The 27,064-nt window shown below is 33.4% G+C and overlaps 2 protein-coding genes across 3 annotated transcripts in view; one reads left to right on the forward strand and one right to left on the reverse strand.

Annotated features, from left to right (window-relative positions):
• The first annotated feature begins 471 nt into the window (after positions 1-471).
• On the forward strand, positions 472-25,174 carry LOC143255754 (uncharacterized). Its single transcript, XM_076511932.1, has 5 exons — positions 472-684; positions 820-1,137; positions 4,406-4,494; positions 6,727-7,038; positions 12,808-25,174. The coding sequence occupies exons 4-5, from the start codon at positions 6,925-6,927 to the stop codon at positions 13,882-13,884; spliced, it is 1,191 nt and encodes a 396-aa protein (XP_076368047.1). The 5' UTR covers positions 472-684; positions 820-1,137; positions 4,406-4,494; positions 6,727-6,924; the 3' UTR covers positions 13,885-25,174.
• LOC143255744 (F-box/LRR-repeat protein 3-like) overlaps positions 22,925-27,064 on the reverse strand; it is a 38,256-nt gene continuing 34,116 nt past the window's right edge. For both annotated transcript variants that reach the window (XM_076511911.1, XM_076511920.1), the window contains one exon: positions 22,925-27,009. In XM_076511911.1, the coding sequence (XP_076368026.1) occupies positions 26,515-27,009 (495 nt within the window). In that variant the 3' untranslated portion in view covers positions 22,925-26,514. The remainder of the gene's footprint in view (positions 27,010-27,064) is intronic.

Below are 27,064 nucleotides of genomic sequence, written 5' to 3' on the forward strand. Positions count from 1 at the left end.
ATAAACCACGGAAAAACACGTACAAAGAATATTTTAGGTACTTACTTATTACATGAAAGGTTATTTTTAATATTTCAAACATTAGTTAATGAAAACTATTTATCCTGTACAGAACTCAAACAGACTATAGTATATGCAATGGTCTAAAACTAACTAACGTTAAACATTTCCTCAAAGTAAAAGCAATATGTATAAAAAATTATTCACTTTTGAAATAAGATAACCCCCTCGTCTGACCTTAAGTCGGAACTGCCTTGCAAAACCTCTCTTTGACAGTCTCAGTATGAAGAAAAAAAAAAGTCAGTGGGTCTCTAAAATACAAAATCTCATTAAAACCCTACAAACTTGAAAAACAAACAAACATATGTATACTTCGTTATAAATATTTTAGAAATGCGAGATACTTTGAGTGAACATATATATAAGAATACCAATGTGTCAATTTATTTGTGTAACTCTACTTATAAAAAATGCTGTGTTACAGTTTGAATATTATTAGGTGAAATAGAACGCAATACTGTAGCTAAGCCTACACGTTAAGAAAGTTATATGAGGGGCATTCATTTCTAGTTTTATTTTACTCTTTCCTGTGTCAGTCATAGCCCATGTTGCCAAATCATATCATCTTGCAATACCAAGGAAAACCGCATTTCACTGAGGATGTTTTTTTTTAATCTAACATCGGTGTATATATATTTCATGATATACTAAATATAAGTTTTATTATTAGCGTTTTTGCTCATAGCTTTAGTGTACATAATTTGGAAAAGGTGGTTGCGTCAATATTGTAAAATCATGTTTGGGATATTTCTTGCACAGCCACGACATGCAAAACAAGCTTGTTTGTTTTTTCTTTGATACTGACAAGTGAATATGGATGGTCCCCATCAGTCGACACGAGATACTCCGCGAAGGATAATGACGTCACAGCGATTTCTTTACGTTGGAGGAGTTGGTATGCATGCATGTACATAAGATTGAGGGGTGTATAAACAGTATGTCATTTATCAGCTCTTTTTGCAGTAACTGAACTTTAAAAGAAAATTTTCTTCTTTTAATACGATCGTCCAAATAAAATTCAATCATTAACCTTTCGCTCTGTATTCTACGTGAAGCTGAGGTCGTTGCCCGTTAAAGGTAAGCGCAGTAAATAATATCTATAAAATACGTAGAGAATGGTAACCAGAACACAGTTTAAATCCGACAGAGGACTTCTTAAATTTGTATTCATACAACAATATTCTCGTTACTCCTAGTTAATTCCAGAAAGCTTAAAAACAATCATATCAAAGTTTCAGTGTATGGAAGTAGTTTTATTTGCACTACCAGACTTTTCCTAAGTTCAGTTAACGTCATGATGTAACTGGTTACTCATAATCTTTAAAATATAATGGATCTTAGTGTATGACCATGGCAGAGAAACAAAGAAATTGCATATTAATAAGAAGTTTTTTTTTATTTTCATGTTGTTCATGTGAAATATAGTTACATTGAAAGTAACATCGTTTCTCTCAGCGACAGATTTCAAGGTTAACAGTGTTAAAATTCGGTATTTAATTTTTGCGGTAGGCACATCTGTGTTCTTGAAAGTTAAATTGAAACGGTATTATTTCTTAAGTTTCACATTTCAAATTCATTCTGTTTTTTAAAAAATAATTTCATTTTAATATATTAACTTTCATTTTAATGTCTGGTAAGTAATGTCGCTGTACGAGTGCATCCAGATGTAATTAACAATTTTATAATTAGCCTCATCGGTTGCATTTTTTTTTCTATTATGACTTATTGTCTGTTATTCTATTGTTAAGAAGTTTCAGAAATCATTTACAGGGACAAGTGAATGACTATATCTTGAATATTTTGTGAGAGTGTTTGAGTTCGAAAGATTTGTAGTTGTTTTTGTTTTACAAAGTTTTAATGACGTGTACAGCATTTAATTGTTCTTCATGTTGTTTTAAGTTTCTAAAGAAACAAAATTGACTTATTTATAAAATTGATGAGAGGCCACAGTTCCAGGAAATTAACAGTTGTTAATGATCCAGAAATACCATATTTTACAGGTATTGATAATGAAAAGATTGATCATTTTTCTTTACTTATACTAATTATATGTAAAATTTAATTGAAAAATTTGAACAAAGCAAGTTTGTTTTGTTTTGAATTTCGCGCAAAACTACGTGAGGGATATCTGCGCTAGGCGGCCCTAATTTAACGGTGTAATACTAGAGGGAAGGCAGCTACTCAACTTCACTAACCGCCAACTCTTGGGCTACTCTTTTACCAACGAATAGTGGGATTAACCGTAACCTTATAACGCTCCCAACGTTGAAAGAGTGAGCATGTTTGGTGTAACGGGGATTTAGACCCGCGAACCTCTGATCACGAGACGATTGCCTTAACCGCTTGGCCATGCCAAGCCAACAAGAGTTTGCACGTAAGGTTGCATTAGAAAGGGAACTGGCCAATTGCCGACAGAGACAACTCTGGCTTTGATTTATGTAGTTTCAAGATGTACTGTAAAATAACTCGCTAAATATAAGTAAGGCTCTTGGATTTTTGTGTTTTATAATTTAACAACTGTTTAATTTTATTTTACAGTCAGAACACTTGTAACTGTTTGTAGTTTTTCTAAAGTGAGTGTCTTTTTAGAATCCAGGAGTAAAATCTCGACACGTTAAGTGTGAATACTAAAAGTTCTTAAAATGTTATATATTGCAAGTTTGTAGTATTTTATAAATTAATACGTAATAATAAAAATTAAAATACAAGAAATTTAACACTTCTAATTTTTTTGGACTTAATCGTTTACCTAGTGGCTTTTCATGTTCAAAATATACGTTCCAACTTTTCAAATTGTAGTTCTGCGTTTTAAAATACTAGTTTCTAAACATAGGAAAATTACTAAAATATTAGATCATAATATTGTTATATTAATGTGAATAAAGTTCTTAAAGTTTTGGTGACTATTGTAAGAGTTTGGGGGGGGGTAATATACCTTGGCGCTTGGAGCTTCAAGAGTAAATTTATGGACTTCAAACGCTTTTAAAGGATAGACAAAGCACAGATAACCCATTGCTTAGCTATGCGCTAAAAGAATAACAACCAAATCTGCCTAGATCGCTGAATAAAGTACTTTTTGCAACAAGTATGTCGCAAAGTTTTTAGTCCCCTTCTTTAAATTTAAGTATTTTTGTTCATTGTGAGCTTCAGAAAATCATAAGTTTGTGTGTGTTCCCATAGAGAGATTTAGTCATACGGTTTAGTATTTTTTCTTGGAAAGAAAAAAGCCCTTGTTAAATTTTCTGTTGTATCGGCGTATATATATGTTACACTGCCTTGAACTGTCGTGATAATTACAAGAATACTAAGATTTAAGTTTTGAATTTATTACTCGTCAGTCAGCTTGTTTTGTATATATGATATATATACTAATTCTTTACAACACAGCTTTTATAATTATACTGTTTTTCCCCTTTTTATCCTGCGGCGGGACAGCAGTAAGTTTGCAGTTTTACAACACTAATATCAAAGGTTCGATTCTTTGCGGCGGAGAGAGCACGTAGTTTAATGTGCACGTTTAACTTTTTTTTTCTTGCTTTACTTTTTTTTTTTAATTTTGTAAGTCAGAAATGTATATTTTTTCGCTTATGGTGACGAACCGTGAGGGAAGGGAAAGTGTGAGAATTTGTGTATTTTGGTTATATCAAAAATAAAACTATTCTAATGTTATACATGTAGTCGTAATAAATAGTAGTTCAACCACAAATCCTTGAATGGGCACTGTGCAACTGATAGTCAACCATAAAATGGTTTAAAAGGACAAACGCTAAACAAATGAAGTTTATAAATAAAAAGTGCGAATACTGAGCACTTAATAACCTAAAGTATTGCTTTGTTTTTGTTGTTTTAACCTTGAGTAATACCAATTAATCTTCCTGGTGTATTTTATACTTTCCACAAATAAAGTAATAACTATTAATTTGTATTAAAAATTAACGTACGTAATGAAATGAACAAATACCATTCTGTTATGTGGCAAGTTTACTAAAGAAGACTCAAAGCTGTGCCAGTCAGCAACACTTGTGTATACATACTCTTAGCCGAATAACGGAATTTACTGTCGCGTTTATAACACGCTCACTATTGAAAGTGTAAAGTGTGTTCAGCAACTGAAATAAAATTATATGGGTATATGGAAATCGTAAAATTGGGGTTGGTAACTTGGCTGATGAACGCGAAATAGGATTTTGTAAATTATTTAATGAATAAAATAATAGCTTTTATGCTACGTACTGTAATATCGAATAATGGGCTCAAACGCTCACAAGAAATGATATTGGTAGTAATTAAAAAAAAAAAGTTGAATACAGTAATTCTTAACTTATAGTTGATATATTTATTTTAGACCTGACACAACTGAAGATGTCTAAACAGAAATTGTGACAGTGTTTGGTTCCTGACGTGGTTGTAAAACAACGTGTACAAGAGACACGGGTAAACTATTTTTATTCGTCAGTTTCATTGTGAACCCATTTGTGTTAAGTTGACATCTACGAAAATGATTAATGGAACACTCCAGCCCCCTTTTCTAACTCTAGTCAACGTTGAGTGTTACTAGTACGAATTCTCAAGTATTATTTTAGTCTATTGTTTAATCGAAAGAGACTATTTTTCATTAATTAAAAAAAAAAAACCTTTTTTCACCTAGGCATGAAGCCGCACATTTCTTCGTCTTAACTCGGAGATGACCATTTTTATTAATTTTGAGTTTGAAAAAAAAATTAGTCTATTCAGTGAAAAATGATGCAAGAGATTTTAATACAACATTTGTTAAGTATAGGACTCTTACACATCGAATATAAATCAGCCAACAAATATACAGTATAAACAATTAAAACCTGAAAATACCAATCAAAAATAGCTAAAATTATCGTACAAGAAATCCATTTTTGTATTCCTATATTGGTATGGTGAGTATCAACAATAGTACTTGATGTTAATAAAAACATTAGGTTTTAATAATAAAATTATTTATTAAAATATTACAGTTTAATATAATTATTTTTTTTAAATGACTGCCATTAAATAACACTGTAACAAAATTTACTTTTTTTTTTGTTCCTGAGCGAAAGTGTTATCTTCCAGTTGCTCATGCCTAAAGTAAGTGGAAAAGACCTATTTTTCTCTTCAAACTTTGCTTTGGTGGACCTGGATAATGAAATTTTCAAATTTACCCATTTTCCAGAACATTCCAGGAAGATTTAGTGCTGAGTGACTGATTAGAGAATTTCTCGAACTTGCAAGAATTTTCAACAATGTTATAGAACTTAGATTTTTCTGGAACTTTCCATAGTAACACACACACAGGGGGGCATCACTCACCACTTCAGTTTAGTTCTAGCTGCCTAAGTGAACACAGACCTATCTTATTGTATCAGAGATGGCATCAAGAAGCTGCAAGCATTCTCCAGACGCATTCTACTATGTATGTGGCCAATTTATCAAGACAAGAGCAAAAAAGTAATCTGTGACAGCATCTACTAAAATGTGTGAAACCTATAGGGCATATTTCGGCATGCCTGTCGGGGATCAAAGACAAACCCTGAGCGCCTCATTTTACATGCGAGCACTACAAAAAAACTAGAAGGTAAGACGGACAATTTTTGCTTGGTTGAATATTAAGATTTTATATTGCACAAATTTTAAACCTTTTAAAATTTAAATCTTTTTTAATTTCCAATAGTATAGAAAAAATATCACATACAAAATACTTTGCATGAACAAGTTACACATTAGTTGTGGATGAAATAAATTTATTCTTCATAATAACAATTTTATTTTGCTCTTTTGCAGAATGGTACAGAGGGGAAAAGAGAGCCATGAAGTTCTCTACTCCAAAAATTTGGCGTGAACCTGCTGACCCCCTCAAGAAATTGCTACTTCTGCCGGGTGGACCCTTCCAAACATCGCGCTGGCCAAGAATGCATCTACTGTCATGCACCCAGATCTTCCATCATCCATCGCCCCAATGTCACACTGCCCTGCGCTTTCTGTACCCACTCTGCCAGAGAGAAAGCAGCCAGAAAGTGATTAACATTACAGTCGCAAATCTTGAGAAACTACTCACTTCTAAACATTTGTGTATAACTTTAGTGTAAATACATGTAAATCTTGATTCATATGCTGTTTTATTCAGACATTATGTAAATGAAAATATGCAAATTTGTCCGTTTTTACATAGAAAATAGGTTAATTTCTAAATTTCATTATCCAGGTCACAAAAACAAAGTTTGAAGGGAATAATGGCCATTTTCTGTACTTTTATAACATAAGCAATTAAGAAATAACACGTACTATCCAGGAACAAAATTTATGTTACAAAGTGTAGTTATTAAAATATGATGTTTTAAAATGACGCTGACTATTTTAACATATTTCGAAAGCGTGTAATAAACGGTAAAGATGTCTTCTTGTATTGTTTCAATTTTGTGAAAAAAGAAAAATTATTTTAATATATGGTAATCCAAATCAGGTGTTATAATAGTTTAAATCTCAACTTGTATACATGTGTATGTTACTGATATTTGTGAGACAAACAAAGAAAATGTCAAAGTACTTTTATTGGCTTTTACTGTATACTTCTTTATACTAAATCCAATCGAATTACTTCTTTAAATTTACTTGTATTGTTTTTCATCATAATCATATCTTCTTTTATGTCTCTAGGGTGAAAAACACCTGAACCAGCATTCTCTAACTATAAAACGTCCGAGAAGATCTGATAAACTGAGGTGCGAGTATTACCACTATACATCTAGCCTCGGTGGTAGTGGATTTTATTGAACAAACACAAAGGTCTAAACGCCAGAAATATATTGACACACTGGTTGTTCTGAAGTGAGATTAACTACCGCTTTTATAACAATGCTGACACATCGGAGTATCAAGCTTTTGTTACCGTTTCTTGCAATACTGTTATTGCAAGATTTTGTCGAAAGCTGTCCGAAAAAATGCCCGATTTGTTTCGGAGGAATGGAGGTACAAATTTACATTTTCAAATAATTTATTTTCTAATGAACTAGCAGACTGGTTTAATGTAAGTGATTTAAATTTTTTTTATGATCAATGCCACTACTATTTCATAGATGTATGTTGTTACATTTATCCTTTCAAGTTCAAGGCAATGACTAAACAAAACCTACTAATAATTATGTTTTGAACACCTTTCGAAAGCTGACGAAACATGATTACATTTATCATAACAAATTAGCATTAGGCATATTGTATTTTTTAAAATATTGCATTCGTTATATAGCTAGATAAATTTATCTGGTCCGTTTTCGACAACATATTTCGCTCAGTTCGAAGCACTTTGGGCTGTGTGATGTAAAAACAAACATGGTAGCAGTCACAATAATTTATGTAACCCAGTTGTTACAGTAACAGTTATTGTGGTTTCGCCTTTTTAATAATTCGGGAAAGCATAAATATAATTGCATTTGCCATTTATTTAGAGTCCATTTATTCGAAAAGCCACTCAAAACGCTTAGCCTTAAGGTTTTTCAGTAGTGAATTAGAAGAGCACTGTAGTCGGTGAATAGTTGTAAGGTAGGTTCAACAAGTCTAGGGGAAAAAAATTGATTTAATCTTCATATGCGTTATTTTTCAGCATGTATATGACCATGTATGACATCAAATGAAAGGTTATGTTGAGATCTATGATAATATTACCATTGTTGTGAAATAAACCAGCGTGGGCAATCTGACTCCAAACTAAAATTTTTTAATATTTTTTCGTTATTTATTCACGTCTTCTTTTGTATATCTTAACTTTTCTTCAAAAGCTATACAGCTTAGTAAAATTATGTCTGTCACAACATTCCTATGAACATTTACTCGGTATTTAATTTAAACAAATATGTAACAACCTCGGTCGAAGGATGCCAGTAAAATAATGTAGCCAACCATAACAGAGACAACCCCTCAAGACCAGTAATTAATTAAACTGAGAGCTTGCAATATTAGACATTTGTCGTTTTTGTTCCTCGAGGTGGATTTCTGTACGTGGTGAGAGAACATCCCAGAGAAGGTTCTGTACTTTCAATTTACCCGTAAAGGGGAGGAAACGATTCTGGTGGATGAGGAGGCAAACCCTAACACACCAATTTGACTTTGAATTCCTATAGACAGATGGCCTTGGGGTGGCCTCCCACCAGAATCAATCGGCTGGTCCATATGGGTTAGAGTCAACCGAGTACCAGTGTTGGACATTCTCAACAGATGTTATGGACATTGCGTCTGATACTGGCGGCTGGGTATAATGCTCACGAAACCTTGGCGTTGCTCCAGTGTCCTTGTTTGGCATTACAATGCGTCTTCTTGTATGACGTCGTCGTGGGTAGGGACAGTGGGCACTGAAATGTTCTTTATTATCGGTACCCTCATTCATGAAGAAAAATAAATAAAATTGAGAAAAACAATAACCTGTAAATGGCCACGGATGGATGACTTTGTTCAATAATCACAATCTTAGTCGACTTTTGTACCTAGATTTCTCATCTTGCACTCATTATCTGAGGAATCCTTAGAGCAGATGTCTCCCTCTGTTATTAAAAGGGGATTAAAGAAGCTTGCTGGATTTCTAAGTCAGTTTGCTCCTCTACATAAAAAAAATTGTCTCAATCCGTACCAGACGTTTTTACATACAATATAGTTTTAACTTTTGTCCAGGTCCCTTTAGCGAACGTTTTGATAGGTTCAGCATATAGAACTCTATCAATGTGGAGAACATATCGAAGCTGCGACATTTTCAGCGCCCTAAGACTAATGAAAATTGTAGATTTATTTAAGAAGTCGTTAAGCAAGTTACTTTTAGTTCGCAAAATCTATAAGTTAGTAAATATTAAATGTAAACAGTGTTATAGATATTACATACTAATTGTGATTTTATATAACATGCAGCATGATATGTCTAACCGAATTCAACGAAACTCGCAAACCGGTTATTTTCCCCACCTACTGTTTACATATCTACTGCAGTTCAGAAAGAATTATCAATTTAGCCGATTTTGTTTTCATTTTGTTTAGATCACTACTCTTAAGAAAAAACTCAACTGCATCCATCACAATATGTTCTGCTTATATATTTGGAGGATGATAATGAAAAGATATTTTCAAACCTGAATGCCTATATCTTGTCTTGCTGATATCCTTGTACGGAGTTTGTTGCATCTAAATGACGACATTTTGTAAAAATATACAGTGCGTAAACGTTTAAATGCATGAATATTCATAGCAATATTTTTACAAATATAAATTTGCTAAACTATAGCTTTTGAACAAAATTGAATCGTACAAATAAGACCTGTGAATGAATAAGGAAAAAATACTAAAAATATCTTGTACTGGTTTATTTCACCATAAAATGATAATATTTTGATAATCTCATCATAAACTTTCATTTGATACTGCATATGGCTGTCTACATGCTTAAAAATAATTCCTACAGTCAATATAATATTTTTTATCTTCAGTAAGCAGTCGAACCCATCATAAAACAGTTTACCAGCCACAGTGTTCTACTCAACTTATTAATATGTCTAGTACAAATACCGATCAGACACTTGATAATTTTAAGCAGATAAATGGTTTATTATGTAGGTTAGTAACCAATACAACTTGTAGGGCTTTGGAGTGTCAGGTTCTCAACTAAGCTACCAAGTGAAAAGGAAACGTGCGCGTGATAAGAAGAAAAGTGTTATACAACCTAACGTTTTCGACAGTCCATGTAAATAATTGAGGGACCAACAAAAATCAAAGTTAATTAGAAGAAACCCTTGTAAAATAGCATTCCTAATAATCCAGTTTTAACTATGTAGAGTTTGTGATTATAAACGTAAAAGAGGATTTTTTTTTTTTTTATATAGCTACTGTCATCGAGGACATAAATAGGGTGTATTCTGAAACAACTTATCAGAATTAAGATAGGTGTGTGCGTGTTTTTATAGCAAAGCCACATCGGGCTCTCTGCTGACTCCACCGAGGGGAATCGAACCCCGTTGTAAATCCGTAGGCTTACCGCTGTACCAGCGGAGGGCAATTCAGTACTAAATAATTTAAACATGATTTGTTTTAAAATGAATAATTTAAAACGTACTGAAACTAATTTTAACTTAACATATAAAGGCGTAATTTTAGCAAGAAATCAAATTTATTCAATGTTTGACATGCAAAGTTTTTTTAATCGTATACCTCTAGAACCCGTTATGGCACTGTTGATCAGCATACAACAGAATCACAAACGTAAGGTTTGTTTGTGTTTTGAATTTCGCGCAAAGCTAAACGAGGGCTATCTGCGCTAGCCGTCCCTAATTTAGCAGTGTAAGACTAGAGGGAAGGCAGCTAGTCATCACCACCCACTGCCAATTCTTGGGCTACTCTTTTACCAGCGAAATATGGAATTAACCGTCACATTATAATACTTCCACGGCTGAAAGGGTGAACATGTTTGTTGTGACAAGGATTAGAACCCGCGACTCTCGGATTACGAGTTGAACGCCTTAACACACTTGGCCATGCCGGATCTCGCAATGGTAAGGATTCAACTTGTCGAAATACTTAAGTCAATTTCCATGAGCGCACTGATAGTCCGGTGTTTATTGATTCTTGAGTTAAAGAATAAAAGGTCTATTGTTGTGTCCTTTAAAAATGATTCCGTAATTTTTTATTATTACTGTAAAAATTTATCTTGATTATAGCACAAAAACTGATAAACCAAGAACAAGCTTTTATGTGAAAATTAAATACGGTTACCACTTTAAACATAACTTTTATTATTGTGCATTTTTAACATTAGCTACGCATGTCAGTGTTAGTTAAATGACTACCGTAGTCCAATTCAAACACTTTTATATAGTAAATGAAGTTTGACTAATAAGCCGTTTCCTGTGATTAACGATGTTCTCAAAACCTTATTTCACCAAGAGTTCCTTTTTGAGTTATTTTGTTATATTTACGTTTATTTTCCACAAGCCAAAACAAATATAAATTTAAAAATAAACAAATAACGCTGCATTAATTTAAAAGATCCAAGGTCAGAAGCCATAATGTAATGTGGATTATAAAATGTACCCTAGGTTTTGGAAATGACTGCGGAAGTATGAGCCATATTGCTGGCGGGATACACCGTCTATCGTCTTAACCTCCAATCGCTAGTTTCACATGAATAAAATAGAGTAGCAGTAGATATAGAATTATAAGAGTGAGATATTGATGCTCAAGCCTGCAACGTCCTACATCTATATCAGCTTTCACTGCTTCCCAAAATAAAGAGGACAAAATCTTAATTGGAAAATAAGAATAAGGAAACGTACTACCAGTTGGGAGTAAGCAAGTTAAAGTTTACTCAACTTTACCAGTATTGAACTTCTCTATATGTAAGAAGCACTGCAGCTACATTTTTTTTTATCTTTAGACATTTAGTGTCCATCATTATGGAACCACTTACGCTGACCACAATGTATTATTCTGCCATTTACTCTAATATAAATGTTTTAACCGAGTAATATTAATAGGTCAAGCTATTATTGGATAATATGAAGGTATATTACCTATGTATTCTCTTTCGCGCGCACGCACGCGCACACGTTAAACCAAAGGAGCGTGATTCAGTTGCTACGGGCTTATTGTCTTATTTCGAATTCGAGGTTGGTCCACGTCATGTTATTATGTACTTGAGCTAGACTCGTTTTAGTCTACCCAATCGTATCATAGGGAGGGTCCCAATTCTGATCATCTTGTGTCATTGGAACCGGAGGTTGAAAGCATCAACCTTATTCATCTCGTAGTGTCATGGGATGGATTCAGATTTTTAAATATGTTAATCCAATGTATTGAGGAATACGTTATAGTCGTGTTGGCTATTGATCTAAAGGACCATAACGTGTTGATCTAATGCCTAGACGAATATTGACAAACACGCTGAGAAAATACATTATGAACTTGTCGGCCATAACGCAGTCTAAAGTTTGGCTGCATGTAGAAAAAATACGTTATGATCCCGAAAGCTTACTTGCCGTACAAATTTATTTGGTACTAATGAGCACTTTTATCGAATTATTAAAATTATGATGGGCATTTATATCATACCATTTTGTGAAAATGTAGATATTTGTATTTATCGTATGCTAGCATAAGTTTGGTTTAGACCGAGTTACTTGTGTGCAAAAGCTAAGTGCATTGTTTAATTGATTTAACCCAATAAAAACTCGTATTATTGCATTGCAGTGGTCTCCAATTGGCAAGGCTATATCAGATCCTTGACAACGTGATTTGTGGCGGCCTACAATATGATCAAAAATTATAAAAATAAATAAAACTGTGTTTGGAGAGTGATTTACTCCCCAACAGGTTCAGCGCTAAGCTTTATGGTCATTAGCTGAAGTGTTTCATGTGAAAAGTTATTGGAGACTACTGGAATATTGTGTGTATATATATATGTATGTATGTATGTAAGTATAAACAAATGATTAATAATAATGCCATGCAAAAGAACGTTCGAATCTTTGTTTGAACTTCTAATTTTTTCCGAAATTAATCACTTTTTCTCTAACTGTACTTTATTAAAGCAGTTTCTAGTGAACAGATAACGAGGTATTTTATTTATATGGTGTTTGCCACTTTACATGATCACATACCGCTTGTAAGTGATGAAACGTTATAAAAACATCTTTATCTACCCATTCGAAACTGCATTCCTGAAGTATATTTAATTAGTGGATACTTCTAAAACGTTATTACTCTGTGTAGGTAATGTGCAACAACACTGGCCTAGAAGCAGTCCCTATTGATCTTCCACGTCTTACCCGTCAGCTTTCGCTTTCCAATAACAAGATTAGGAGGATAGGTTTCGCTCAATTCCGTAATCTAACCTACCTTCGACGACTCATTCTAGACAAAAACCTAATTTCAGAAGTTGCCCCAGATGCTTTCCTAGGACTTGGCGACTTAGAAGTACTAAGCCTTCAAAACAACCCTTTAACGGTATTATCTTCACGTGCTTTTTCTGGGATTTATCGTGTTCGAAGTTTATACCTGGGTTACAATCGTGTTACTGCTATAGAAGCTGACGCTTTTGCTGACAGTGGAAATATCAAAACTTTATCTTTACAAGGTAATCCTTTAAAAGTTCTCCACAGCTTTGCTTTCCGGGGCCTGCGCAACATAGAACTGTTGTACTTACCTTATAAAATTCAAACTATTGAGCCAAATGCTTTTAATGGACTGACGAATGTTTCTCTTTTACGATTGGAGGTCTTAGACGTTGATGAACTACCAACTGACGTCTTTCATGGATTAACTTCTGTGTCTATCTTGGTTATTATCAAGTCCCGAATTGGTCATCTGAAAACCCGTGCGTTCCAAGGCCTGTCTAATACTAGCTTAATTTCTTTAGAGGACAACAACATTGATACTACTGATCGTGCTGTGTTTGCCGGATCCAGAAACATAGAAGAACTTCACATTATCAACAACAAGTTCTTCAACTTGCGTCCCGGTGTTCTAGACGGATTGCTTCCTGAGTCTTCGACATCTGTAAATGTTTCTGGAAACCTCGTCCCGTGTGACTGTCGGCTTCGATGGATGGCTGATCACGCTCTTGTTGTGCCCACAATCATGAAAGACAATAGATGTCGATCCCCACCACAGCATGAAGGAAAGATCCTGGCCTCAGTCCCTCTAGAAGGCATCCCCACCTGTTTGCCTGAAGAATTTTCAATAGGCCTGTCAAAGGATAAGGGAAACAATGTGGATCGTTTGACATCAAATTGCAAAGTTGTCACAAGTTTTATAATAGCTATACTTGGGTTTTTAACATATTTCTAATACAAAGGATTTCGTAAAAGTTTAATCTAGTCAGAGTTTGTATATGTTTTTGTTGCACACACCTTTATTTTGATTACTGTAAATATGATTGCACACGAGCCCAGTTTTTTCTGTCCTGTGTTTCTTGGCAACGTTTCTGGCTCCGTGCTGAATTCTTTTTTGCAACGTTGAACTTAACTACTTTGATCCCAACATTACTGGAGATCATCTCGAAAATTTAAACATTTTATCCTTCTGATATAAAAGTCGTACGTTGTAGTTTTTTGTTACTGTACTAGTGAAAGGGATGACTTAATAATTGGCGTACGGATCTGCAGAAAGTAAGTTCGGAGGTTACAGCCGCGATATGCCTCTAATTACATTCCATGCTTTCAGCTGTGGGGAGCTTTATAACTGTGACAGAATGGCTCGTTATTTGGTTAAGATGAGCAATTCTGACTTAAATTTGAATCTCGAGGTTCTCTGACGTGCCCCTTTTGTCTATTTGTCCTATAAGATATTTTCAAAACGAGCTCCCAAACTGGAGCACTTTCGAATAGTTGACTGTTCTTCTTCAGGAGAATAAAGGGTTAAGTTTAATGAATGTAATTATAGATAGGCTTGGATGTCGATGTCGTGTAAACCCCCATGTTCAGTATGAACTGACCTTGAGAACTAGCCAATCATAACCTAGAGTTGTTTTTGTCAGGTTTAGTTTTGTGTAAAAGGGGTGTGTGAAGTTCATAAGTTATAATAATTACTAATTTTTGTAAAGATAAAATAAACAGTAAATAAATGTTAAATTAAATTTAAAATTAGATAACTACAAAATACAGCGGGAAATGAAGAAAATAATAATGTAGCTCATATATGCAGAGAGAGATTTTCAAAGAATAATACTGATAATGTAAAATAAGTTTAATCACGAATTTTAATTTGAAAATATTTTCAGAAACTTGAAGGTCAGCAACCCTAGGATTGAGATTAATACAGTATTTAACAATGCTATCCAATAGGATTCTTTAATTTCCCTGTTTCTGTTAAATATAAAACTTGTCTCAATACCCATAAGTTTAATGTCTTCAAGAGATTGTCCAGACATGTTAAAGTGTTTTGCGACCAGAAGCTCTTTATTTGTTTTTATTGTTGAGCGTTATTAAAACACTCCCTTCTTAATTTGGCTTACTTATTGAAAATTACATTTTAGACATTGGATAACGTCTAAATAACATTTTTCCCAGAGCAGTTTATGGAATTTGTGATTTTCAATTGCTTTTGGTTGTCTTTATCGGAAAATTTATCCGTCTTCTACATGAACTTGCACACACGTTTGACATTGCTTTCTATTGCAAGGTTGACTTCAACTTTGTGTCGGCTTAGAGTTTACTTTAGTGTGAACTAAGTATGAAGCCAAAATTATATTCTTAAAGAAACGACAGGAACTTCCGTACAATAGGTTTTAATCGATCATGAAGTTGGAGGAGGTCAAAGTGTTTCTTTAGCATCTAGAGTAGATTTTTTTAGTTTTGGGTGATAGGTAATAACTAGTGGAACTTGAAGAATTCTTTTTAGGTGATTCTTTTAGGGCATATGTACGTGGTAAATTTTAGCATTCTCAACTTGTTGGGTGATAGTGTTTTGTTTGTAACCTCTTTCAATCATAGTCTGTTTCAAAGAATTAATGTGATGGTCATAGTCCTGACTATCAGAGCATATCTTCTTTATCTAAGTACTTGATTGAATGTGATATTGCGTTTGGTGTGTGAAGGTTGACTGCTTTGATTAGGTAAGTATTGTGGTTTATCCATTGGATTTCGGTACAAATCAGTATGTAGAACACCATCTATTAGTTTTCTTCTATGTAACTCTAATATTCTCTAGATAGTGAAGTAGTCTAAGTAAATTTAATAGAAATATGGAAGGTGTTAGTATATCTATAAAAGAACGTTAATGAATCTTCATCTCCTATCCAAATGAAAAAAAAAATGTTATCGGTATAACGTCTCAAAAACGTTGGTTTGTCATTGCAGTTTGCCAAAAGTTTACTATATAAGTCTCTCATAAAAATGTTGGTATAGTTTGGTGCCTTTTTGTTGGAATATAGAATTTTATTATTGAGTTCAAAGCCGATAAGTGTAGGTACTTGTTCAGCTAAGCCTGTAATAATTTGTTTGGTTTGTGTATTTTTTGCAGAGAAGATCCTATGGCTTTTTAGGCCTTCGTCGTTAGGAATGTTTGTGTATGGATAAAAAAACATCCATAGCACAGAGAATAGTGCTGTTAATGTCAGAGATAATATTTAGAAAATGTGTATCTTTTAATGTACGATGTCAAACGTGGGGAGTATATCTTTGTGGTGATTAAAATAAGCAGATAAGTTTTCAGTAGGCATATCACAGTTAGAAATAATAGGACGACTAGGATTGTTGGGTTTGTGTGTTTTTGGTAATATGTAAAAGTGAACTGAAACTGAGTGTTTAGGTAAAAGGAACTGTAATGTTTCACAGCTTTTCTTTGTTGGCTTTTCTGCAAGTTACATAGCTCATCTTCGATAGTTTTAACCAGTTGCGGTGTGGGATCCAACTCTACTTTTGTATAGTGGTTTGCCATTAAGTTGTCGGTAAGCTTCATTAATATAGTCGGTTTTATCAGCTGGTTTAATAATAATTTAATTTTCATGTATCGGTGAAATTAGAACAGAATGTTTGTTTTTTTTATGGGAAAGATTACTTCGTACTTTGAGTCGGTTAATAGCTTGAATTACTTTATTTTCAACTGCAGTAATAAAACTTTCTAGATTTGGTTCCCTGTTAGCTAGAGTGTTTGTTTGTTTTGAATTTTGCGCAAAGCCGTTCCTAATTTAGCAGTGTAAGACTAGAGGGAAAGCAGTTAGTCATCACCACCCACCGCCAACTCTTGGGCTACTCTTTTACTAACCAGTAGTGGGATCGATCGTCACATAATGCCCCCACGGCTGAAAAGGCGAGAATGTTTGATGTGACGAGGGTTTGAATTTGCGACTCTCGAATTACGAGTCGAATGCCTGAACTCACCTGGCCATGTCGGACCTAGCTGGAAGTGACTAGAAGGATTTGTCTTTAAATTGCGAGTCGAAATTATTTCTTTCGCTTGTTTGGCTGTGAAAAAAAAAAAAAAATCGAAGTCTTAATCTGCGTACAGATTCTTGGAGGTCGGAAATGACTTTAAAATTTTAGGGGTAGGGAAAATATTACGACCTTTACTAAGAAGTTTTTGTGAGCAGATTGATGACATTGGAAGTGTTTTTGGATTTGTGTCGATCATACACAAAAGTGATTATGTTAGTGAAATAAGAAGTAGGATCTATCTTGGGAGAGAACTGAATGTACTTATTTTCATTTTTGGAGTTATTAACAGCATCGCACAGATGACACTAGTATGAATTTGTTTAAAAGTTAATATTTTATTGTAAACAGAAATTGTGGCTTTTATGGAAGAAACCTTTGTCTTTGTTGTTAATTTTTGTTATTTTCAAAAGCCTTGATTGTATTGTTAATAAATATATAGTTTTTGTTCTTCAGTGGAACATATTGTGTTCTCGAAATTTATGGGAGCATTTTCCTTTCCTAGGTTATCAATTATTGATTTGCAAGTCTTGCGTAAGTTTTGTAAATGAGGTGGAGTGAAGAGTTTTCTTCCATTGTGAAAAAAACAATTTGTCGTTAGCTCGTATTATAACGAGTGGATTTAAATTAGGGGTTTTGGTATAGCTTGAACCTGTAAATATTGTTCCAGTACATCAGCATAGTACATGTACCTCAGTCTTTTTCCATACAGTTTTCTGAGAAGTCTGAAAGTCTTACTAGAGTTTACATCAGAGTGCACTTGGGCAGTTGTCCTGGAGAAAATGTTTATTTGAAAATTAATATACATGGTCTCCCCCCCCCCTTTTTTTATTTTCATCTTTCGAAGCTTTTCTCAAATAAGTGGTTGAGTCTAAAAACGCAAAATGCATATGTTTTCTTTATGTTCATTAGCCTTCAGATTTTGGACAGCAGTTTATTTTACAGACTCTGGTAGTAAAGTTAGTGTCTAAAAGGTCAAGTGTGGTGGCTCCATTAGTTGATTTAATTAAAATATGTTCGTTGTTAATGTAAGAAGTGTGTAAGTGAGGTACTTAATAATAGAATCTTCAAATGGCAATGTAAGGTGAAGGAAAAGGTAACTTCTGTAATGGGCCCGTGCTCCATAAAAGGAATATAAATTCAGGTTAAGTAAAGTTGTAATATTTCAAAATAAGACCCAAAACTGGAGCGCTTTCGAATAAAATATTATTCTTCAGGAGAATAAAAGGTTATACATGGTGTTCGGAAAGTCACTGTGCAGTTTTGTCTGTTAATAAATGTATAAGTGCACAGTGACTTTCCGAACACCATGTATTTCATGACTATGATATATAGGTTCGGATGTCGATGTCACGTAAGCCGGATATTCGAGTTGGCCTTGAGAACTCGTAACCTAGTTATTTGTGTCAGGTTTAGTTTTTGTGTCAAAGGTGTGTGTTAAGTTCATAATGGTTATAAGAATTGTTAAATCTATATAAAATAAATTCATAGTAAACAATAAATTTAAATTAAATACCGACAAAGGATGGTAGGAAGTAAGAAAAAAAATAATGTAGCTCAATATATAGGAAATCAACTAATATATATATATATATATATATGGAGAAATAATTTTAAATAATAATACCAATAATGTAAAGTAAGTTTAATCATGAATTTAGTTTTGGAAATATTTCCAGACTTGAAGGTCAATAACCCTCGGATTGAGATTGATACAATGTTGGGTCACAGTATTTAACAATGCTATGCAATAAGCTTCTTTAATTTCCCTGTTTCTGTTAGATATAAAACTTGTTTCTATACCGATAACTTTAATGTTGCCAAGAGTGTCCAGACATGTTAGTGTTTCTGGACCGGATGTTTTTTATTTGTTTTTATTATAAGATGTCATTCAGTACTTACACTATAATAATGCTTTAAATCTAAATTTAGTATTAGTCAATCATAATATTAGTATTTTTTAGTTTTAATGGAGAGGCAAGTTGTAAAAATCGGAGAAATTGGCTGCTCCCTATGCTTTTGAAGAAACTAAGGCAGCATTAATAGTTTGCAGTAATATGACCTTTTTAAAACGTAGAACTGCTAGAAGTAAATCGTACATAGATAAATGAATTTATTATACTTTTTTATATAGCTGCAGGTACACAGTTTTTAACCTAAAAAATTCCTAAACTGACAAAAAGATCATTTTCCCAAGCACAATTACAGGAGCCACTGTAAAAATCAAACCGCATCCTATGATATGTTTTATATATTGTCGTTGGTTATTAAATCCTGTAATTTATTGTAGGATACCTTTTATTCAAAGCTTACAGAATACATTTGATTTTTTTAAATTTCGCGCAAAGCTACTTGAGGGCTATCTGCGATAGACGTCCCTAATTTTGCAGTGGGAAGGCAACTATTCATCACCACCCACCGCCATCTCTTGGGCTACTCTTGTACCAACGAATAGTGGGATTGACCACAACATTATAATGCTCCCACGGCTGAAAGGGCGAGCATCTTTGGTGCAACGGGGATTCGACCCCGAATCCCTCGGATTACGAGTCGAACACCTTAATCCACCTGGCCCAGAAGACAAAAGCCATCACTTCAGAGTTCAATTTATAAAAGGCTTTCGTTTTTCGTGATTATTACAAATATGCGCATGCTTGAGTAATGTGCTACATGCTCATATACATTTGTCTTTATCAAATAAATAATTAATCAACTCAGTTTGTGTTTTTATAGTATGCAATTTTAAAATAGCTCTCGATAAATATTTTCCATGTTATAGACCATTTTAAAGAAATATGTTTTTTTTTTTTTTTTTCTGTTGAAGTAACTACTGGATGCAATATAAATATTAACCATATTTAGTGTTTTGGTTGTGGAAAAACGTTTACTCATAATAATTTATTCTTAACTGCTTCATTGATCAAACTTTCCAATTAAATTGGATTACACTATGTAACACATTTTGTTCCCGGATAGTATGTGTTATTTATTAATTGCTTATGTTGTAAAAATACAGAAAATGGCCATAATTCCCTTCAAACTTTGCTTTTGTGATCTGGATAATGAAATTTAGAAATTAACCTATTTTCTATATAAAAATGGGGAAATTTGCACATTTTCATTTACATAATGTCTGAATAAAACAACATATGAATCAAGATTTACATGTATGTATACTAAAGTTATTCAAAAATGTTTAGAGGTGAGTAGTTTTTAGAGATTTGCGACTAATGTAAATCGCTTTCACATACCACTCCCCGAAATATAATCTCCCATCATGTTTTTGTTATACGCTCCTTTGTAGCGGCGTTCAAAGTCGAGTATATCTTAATGGAAGCGCTCGCCGTGCTCCTCTGAGTATGCTCCCATGTTCTTGAATTTATCAAGATGAGCGTCAAGGATATGGACTTTCAGGAACATCCTGCAGCCCATTTTACCGTAGTTATTTACCAGAGCCTCAACCATTTTCATATAATTTTCGACCTTGTGATTGTCTAAGAAGCCCTGAATCACTGCAACAAAGCTGCTCCAAGGTTGTTTTTTCCTTCCTACTGAGCTTCTTGGGGAATTCTGTACACTGCAGGATCTTCTTTATTTGTAGTCCAACGACGACACCAGCCTCGACTTTTGCTTCAGACAACTTGGGGAGGAAGTCTCGAAGGTACTTGAAGGCTGCACACTCTTTATCAAAAGCTGTGGCAAATTGTTTCATAAGATCCAATTTTGTGTGCAATGGTGGGAACACCACCTTCTGAAGATCCACCAGTGGCTCCCACTTGACAGTGTGCTTCTCCTCAGAGAACTCAGTCCGTTGTGGCCAGTGTTTCCTGTTGGAGTATGCTTTCGTGTCTCTGCTGTCCCAAAGGCAAAGATAACAGGGAAACTTGGTAAAGCCTCCTTGGAAACCCCTCAGGAATGTCACCAATTTGAAGTCTCCAATAACCTCCCAGCTATACTCATCATACTTCAAGGCTTTTAGGAAGGTCTTGAAGCTGTTGTATTCCTCTTTGAGGTGCACCAAATGAGCTAGGGGAAGAAATAGGATGCAAGTATCCATTTCAAGAACTTCTCATAAGTTCTACGACATTCTAGAAGGTTCTTGTAAGTTTGAGCAAATTCTCTATGAGCACCTCAGCATGAATCTACCTGGCATGTTTTGGAAAATGGGTAAATTTTGAAAATCTCATTACCCAGGCCACACAAGCAAAGTCTGAAGGTCTTTTCCATTTACTTTAGATATAAGGAAGTAACACTTTCTGCCCAGGAACCAGAAAAACAAAAATCTTGTTACATAGTATTATTGAGTTTTATGTTACTTCCAAGGCAAGATAAATCATGCATTTTGTAGTAAAATGATTCATGGTAAGTGTAAAATATTAGGTAACTATATTACTCAAACTTTCTGATGCATACAGTGTCTAGCATGGGAGGAATCATAGTTTATGATATTGCTAAGAATGTTATTTGACATGTGGTGGAGTATCTATTGTAATTTGTAATATCAACTTTTCTAGTTAACTTTAATTTGCTTAACATTTAAATAAATGCCTATAATTTTATCGTTAAATACAACTTCTGTAGATGAAATAACAGAGGAAACATAATTCATTTTTATCATAAAACAATGCTATCCATCGATTAAAAATGCATGTTCTAATAAATGGGACGATTACATATATAAGTTAATTCTCGAATTTATCAAACAAGAACTCCATTTTACCAGGTGTTCAGGAAAATATCCAAAGATGTCTTAATATTTTAAACAATTTTGGAGAAAATATTAAAATTGTTTTAAAACCCTACACAAAAGATAAGTTTGGTTTATTTTAGCACAAATTTACACAAGGTGATACATTAATGCTGTCTCCACCACTGGTAAAGATTAATCTACAAGCTTTACCACAGAAGATAACAGTAAGTGGGTATACATTCCTTGGATAAATATGCTGAACTCTGTAGTCACTGGATTAAGAAAATAACTATTTTGACCAATGCAATATAATTCATGGTAATAAATTTTAAATTATACCACAGAGCGTTATTTAAAGAAAACTACGTAAACCCAGAAAAACATATCTTCACCAAAAATTGGTCAGAGAAGATCCAATACTGGTGTACTCTTTTCCCAATTATTAATTTAAGGAACAAAATAGATCATGTAAATAGAAGTAAAAAAACGTTTATTCATACATGTGAACCATTCAGTAAAACATTTTTCACTGTTCTTCTCATTAAACCTTGATTGTTAGTTATTTTATTATTTAACTGCAAGAACATAGAATTAGTTTAACAAAAAAAATCACATACAGTTACATGGTAAGTGAGAAGGTATGGGGCTTGTATCTTGATGGCAGAGATACATCCACCCCTGTAGGATCAAGATGTTTTTTCTTGTATAGTTGTAGAATGGTTGCACCTTTATATTGACTGGAATAACCTTATTCACTTTTAATAAGCTAGTGGAAGTTATACTATTTAAAGAAATGTTTTTAAACACCAGTGAATTGCTACATCAACATGGGAGCTTTAAATATGTAAGAAATGTGGCTTATTATTTACATATTTATCAGGTACTCTCATTTTCTACTGATAATATTCACAATATAAGTCAAAGAGCCTTTTTTTTTTTTTTTGAAACATGATAAAATTATTATTCTAAAAACTAAATTTCTAACAATCTATTATAATAATAGTCTCATGCAATTGTCCATGAACTTCATGTCAAAGGATGTAAACAAAAGATAAATACACTGAAGTCAGAAGCTTTGTGAACATTTGCAATTAAACTTCATATCAAGTCATGTGCAACTGTTGTGGTTGTTATATCACACTAGGAATTAATTACAGGTAGTACTTTTGGGGTACCTTGTTAATGGTACTATCACAGAGAATGAATGTTTACGAACAGAAGTTTATTACTTCAAATTAAACTGTGAATAAAATAAAACATACACAAATTTGTTGAAACCAACTTTAATCAGATACTAGTTTACAAGAAGAACTTAATAAATTTAGTAGTTCACAATATAAATTCACCCCAAATTGGAATGACTTGTGCTGTTAATGCTAGACTTAGTATATTTATGTATACAAACAGTAACTTCTGGCATTTCAATATCATTATACACATTTCCTTATAAACTAACTTTTCAGGAAGGTACAAATCATTTATTAAATGAATAGTAAATCCCTCTACTTTAGTTTGACCACTAATAAAGCTTTTCCCTACTGTCATTCATTCCTTAAAGTTGAAAAATAATTACACCTAGAGTTTCTGAAGGGTACAAATAACTTTCACCTTCTTAGCCTGATGATGACCTAGGAAGGCCAAAACACTGTTCTCTCCTTATCACTAAAAATGTTAATACCCATACCATCCATTCTGAAATAAATTTTTATTTCAAGTGGGATTCTTGTCATCAAGAATTATTTATGAAACTGTTTTTTGAAGTGTTTATATGCTGATATCCAATTCAAATAATTGCATTTATACTATCATACAAACTATAACCTTTAATCTACATTTTAAGATATTAATATTTTCCTAAAGTGAAAATTATTTCTAACAAATACTAATCCCCCAACCTCGAATTGCCATATCTCTTTGCTGTCTGGGTAGGATGTTTACATACCACTATAATCTTCAGCTAACTCTTCCCTAAACTTCACATATTTAATGTAAGTTGGGCTGGTGCAGTATGAATGAGGACTGATACTAAGCTGCTTCTGTCCAGGTTTCCAATGAATCAGGAATACCACCATACAGTTCTTGGTAAAGAAAGGGAGCCCAAAAAAGAAGCTTGCTGAAGGGAGAAAGTAGACATTGAGGAGTACACCACGAGCCAACAAGTTTCAACAGCAGAAGTCTTTCATGAGAGAGAGAGAGCAAAAGTAGGATGGACAAATGTAGTAAAGATAAAGGATTGTACCTCTACAGCAAACTCCTCTGGGGTTCAATGAAATGCCTCGGACATGAAATGGAAGGAGGAATGGTAACGCTGGATTAGGGTTAGACAAAGACATGAAAACTGGGCACAACAAAGTGAAACAGAAAACAAGGGGTTTGCTTCTCAAGCATACAGAAGGGATTCCAATAATATAGAATCTAGATAAAGGAATGGATACAAGCCAGGACAAAAATAAAAAACAGGAGCGGGCCAATGCATATAGTTATATGTGTAGAGTTAGTTGGGAAAGAAATCAGCATGAACCATACATAATATCAGATGAAATTTTAGCTAACTGAACTGAAAAATCAAAACATCTATCCAAGGCCATGCTCTCTAAAAGAATTGTTATTTTGACTGCAAATACTTGAGGGGAATTACTATACATAAAGGCTGTGTCACTCCCCTGTTGGTGGAGGGTTTTTGTAGCGTGTTATCACACACCAGTGCAGTTTACATTAAATATGTAAATTTTAGGAAGGAGTCAGCTCAAGGCAAATTTCAAAAGTAGATACGTGTAGTGAGAGAAGGCAAGATATTGCCTTGAAATTCTACGTTTCATCTATTCCTTTCAAACTTTTGGAATATCTGGTAATTCTGAAAGCTTTCAGATATTACATTTTTTTTTTCATTGACCAACTTTCTACATATAAACACATCACTTCACTTGTATTACTTTAGTTTACTTCAATGATTTTTATCTGCAGCTGTGTTTACATTCTCTCGTGAACTTAGTGCTACTACTCTGTTAAACTAATTTATCACAAAAATACCATGTCTTTTATGTTTTACCCCATCTAAATTGATTTTTAATCATGTGAATACTGTACCTCTTGAATTTTACTCTCCTAATCTGTTTGTTTATAACAAAAACTCCCTTAGCTGGTCTGCAAGATCAAGGTCACAGAATTTTAAGAGATCATATAGCCTGCCTTTTTACAGTTTTCTCTTTCTCATAAGTGTTAGTGTTTGTGCTTAAAAATTACTTTATGGCTATTTTTACTGTTCTTAGACCACAAAAGGAGTATTAATCTTGAATACTACTTGTAAATTTACATACAGACAACCATCTATGCCAAATATTTTGGAAATTATAGTTATCCTACATTTATTGCATACATTTGACTTAAATTTTAAGTATAAAGTTATTCAGGTGTTTCTTTTGGGTGTAAAAAAAATTCATGAACATGTTAACAACTGTAATAGCTAATGTGTCAAAATTGTGCTTATTAAGTGAATAAAAACATATGATTTACTTAACTTTTAGGGATGCCTTATATTATACATATTTCTTAAGTACATACACAAATTAAACACTCATCATATCAGTAATGGCAGAATTATGTTTGTTTCTGTTTCAAAACCAGGGTTTTATTCACAAAAATTCCAATTTTTCACATTGTACTTTTGTGTATCATCTTATCTAATATTTGATTATGATATTAATCCAGGTTTTTATAACAAAATCTTGATGTCTAAGCTACTACAACCCCTAATCTAAAAACTTGGAATATTCCTTCTAAACCTGCATTTATGAAAAACTGTCACATTTGTACTTTAAGTTATAGTAAAATAGTTAAGCTGCATCATTTCAAATATCAGCAAACAGAATGGTACTCAGAGTATAAAGAATTCTAAAAAAAAATAATGTACACTATCAGTAAGAAAAAAAACTGTTTACTCCAAAATTTAGTTTAAAATGTTTTGATTTACATAATAATGATTAAAACTTAATTTGTGAGTAAGAAAATCAGAAATGAATTGGACTTGAACTGTAGAAAAGTGGAAAACATTTTGATCACTGTTTTGAGATGTTTATTGTAGACCTCATGATACTCAAACATCCTCCCCTTCTATATTCCAGGCAGATAAAACTTAAAGATTCATCCTACAGCTCCTCCAATACACAATGTAACTTTTATTGATATATTAACACATTGTGACACCAATCATCCTAATTAAATAATCCAAGTTAATCTTTATAATTCATCAGTTATTGAACTAGAAGGGCTATTTTTCATATTCACACACTGAATAGATCTCTACAAAATTAAATGTTTAGGAGTTATCACAAGCAATTTTTAAAGAAAGCTAAAAACACATTCAATATTTCTAACTTGCTTCAAGGTGTACACCTACATGTTTGCTAAATAATGTCCATGGTCCACTCGTAAACAAATGTTGATATAAGAGATGACACAAAAATACTTAGATACATACAAGTTCAAATTCTTTTAATACAGCCTTACCCAACAACAGAAAATTTAATTTCTAACTGAATCATGCCAGATCTAAATATAACTTCTATCAGCTACAGCTTCACTACAAACCTGTCAAACATATACTTAATTATTAGTTTGTTTGCTCTAATCTTTCATTACTTAAATATTTAATAGACATGTTGTTCATCCCTGTGGTTATATATATTGAGACAATAATACTACATGTGGACTATGAGGTTCCCAGTTGTGTTAACACAATATTCTCATTTAAATACATGTACGACATCGAGGTCCGATATCTAGTGACACGTGAATATAATTTTTCCACAAAAGCATATGAAGTCCAAACTTCATTACACGTATCATGTTAGCGCAGTATCACCACACAGGCATGACATCTGGACCCCAGTCCTGACCTATGCACCTTGAAATTTCAGCTGCAGCATGAGCTATGTCATAGTGCTCATCTTCAACAAGGGACTCTTCCATAACATACAATTCTTTTAGCCGAGGTCCACAAATTTTCGCAAGTTGAACAAGAGCTGAACAGGACAGTTCACTGATGCCAAGTCCGAGGGAGCTCAGTTTTTTACAATTCTTTGCTACTGCTACAATCTCATTGTCTATTAAAGAATTTCCATTGGAGTTAATGACTAATTCAGTGAGTCTAGGACAGTTCTGTGCAACTTTTCCCAGTGTGACTTTTGGCATATGATTTCCAAAATATAAATGTGTTACAGGGATAATACCGCCAAAAAACTCACCAAGATTATCATCCTGGCTTACAAAAACATACATAACCAAAGCCATAGCTGGTGAGTGGTTAATTAAACTCTCCCAACTTTCTGGAGCTATATGATGAACTGATAAAGCCTGGAAACCGGAATGACAAAAAAAAAAAGAGGTATTATATTCTTTTTCAACAATG

This window comes from Tachypleus tridentatus, chromosome 1 (assembly GCF_004210375.1).
Source record: "Tachypleus tridentatus isolate NWPU-2018 chromosome 1, ASM421037v1, whole genome shotgun sequence".
In the NCBI taxonomy this organism is placed as follows: domain Eukaryota; kingdom Metazoa; phylum Arthropoda; class Merostomata; order Xiphosura; family Limulidae; genus Tachypleus; species Tachypleus tridentatus.

Coding starts and splice junctions, on each gene's coding strand:
- LOC143255754 (XM_076511932.1), top strand. CDS start 6,925: ATGCTGACACATCGGAGTATCAAGCTTTTGTTACCGTTTCTTGCAATA. Junction 7,039..12,807: donor TTTGTTTCGGAGGAATGGAG/GTACAAATTTAC, acceptor TACTCTGTGTAG/GTAATGTGCAACAACACTGG.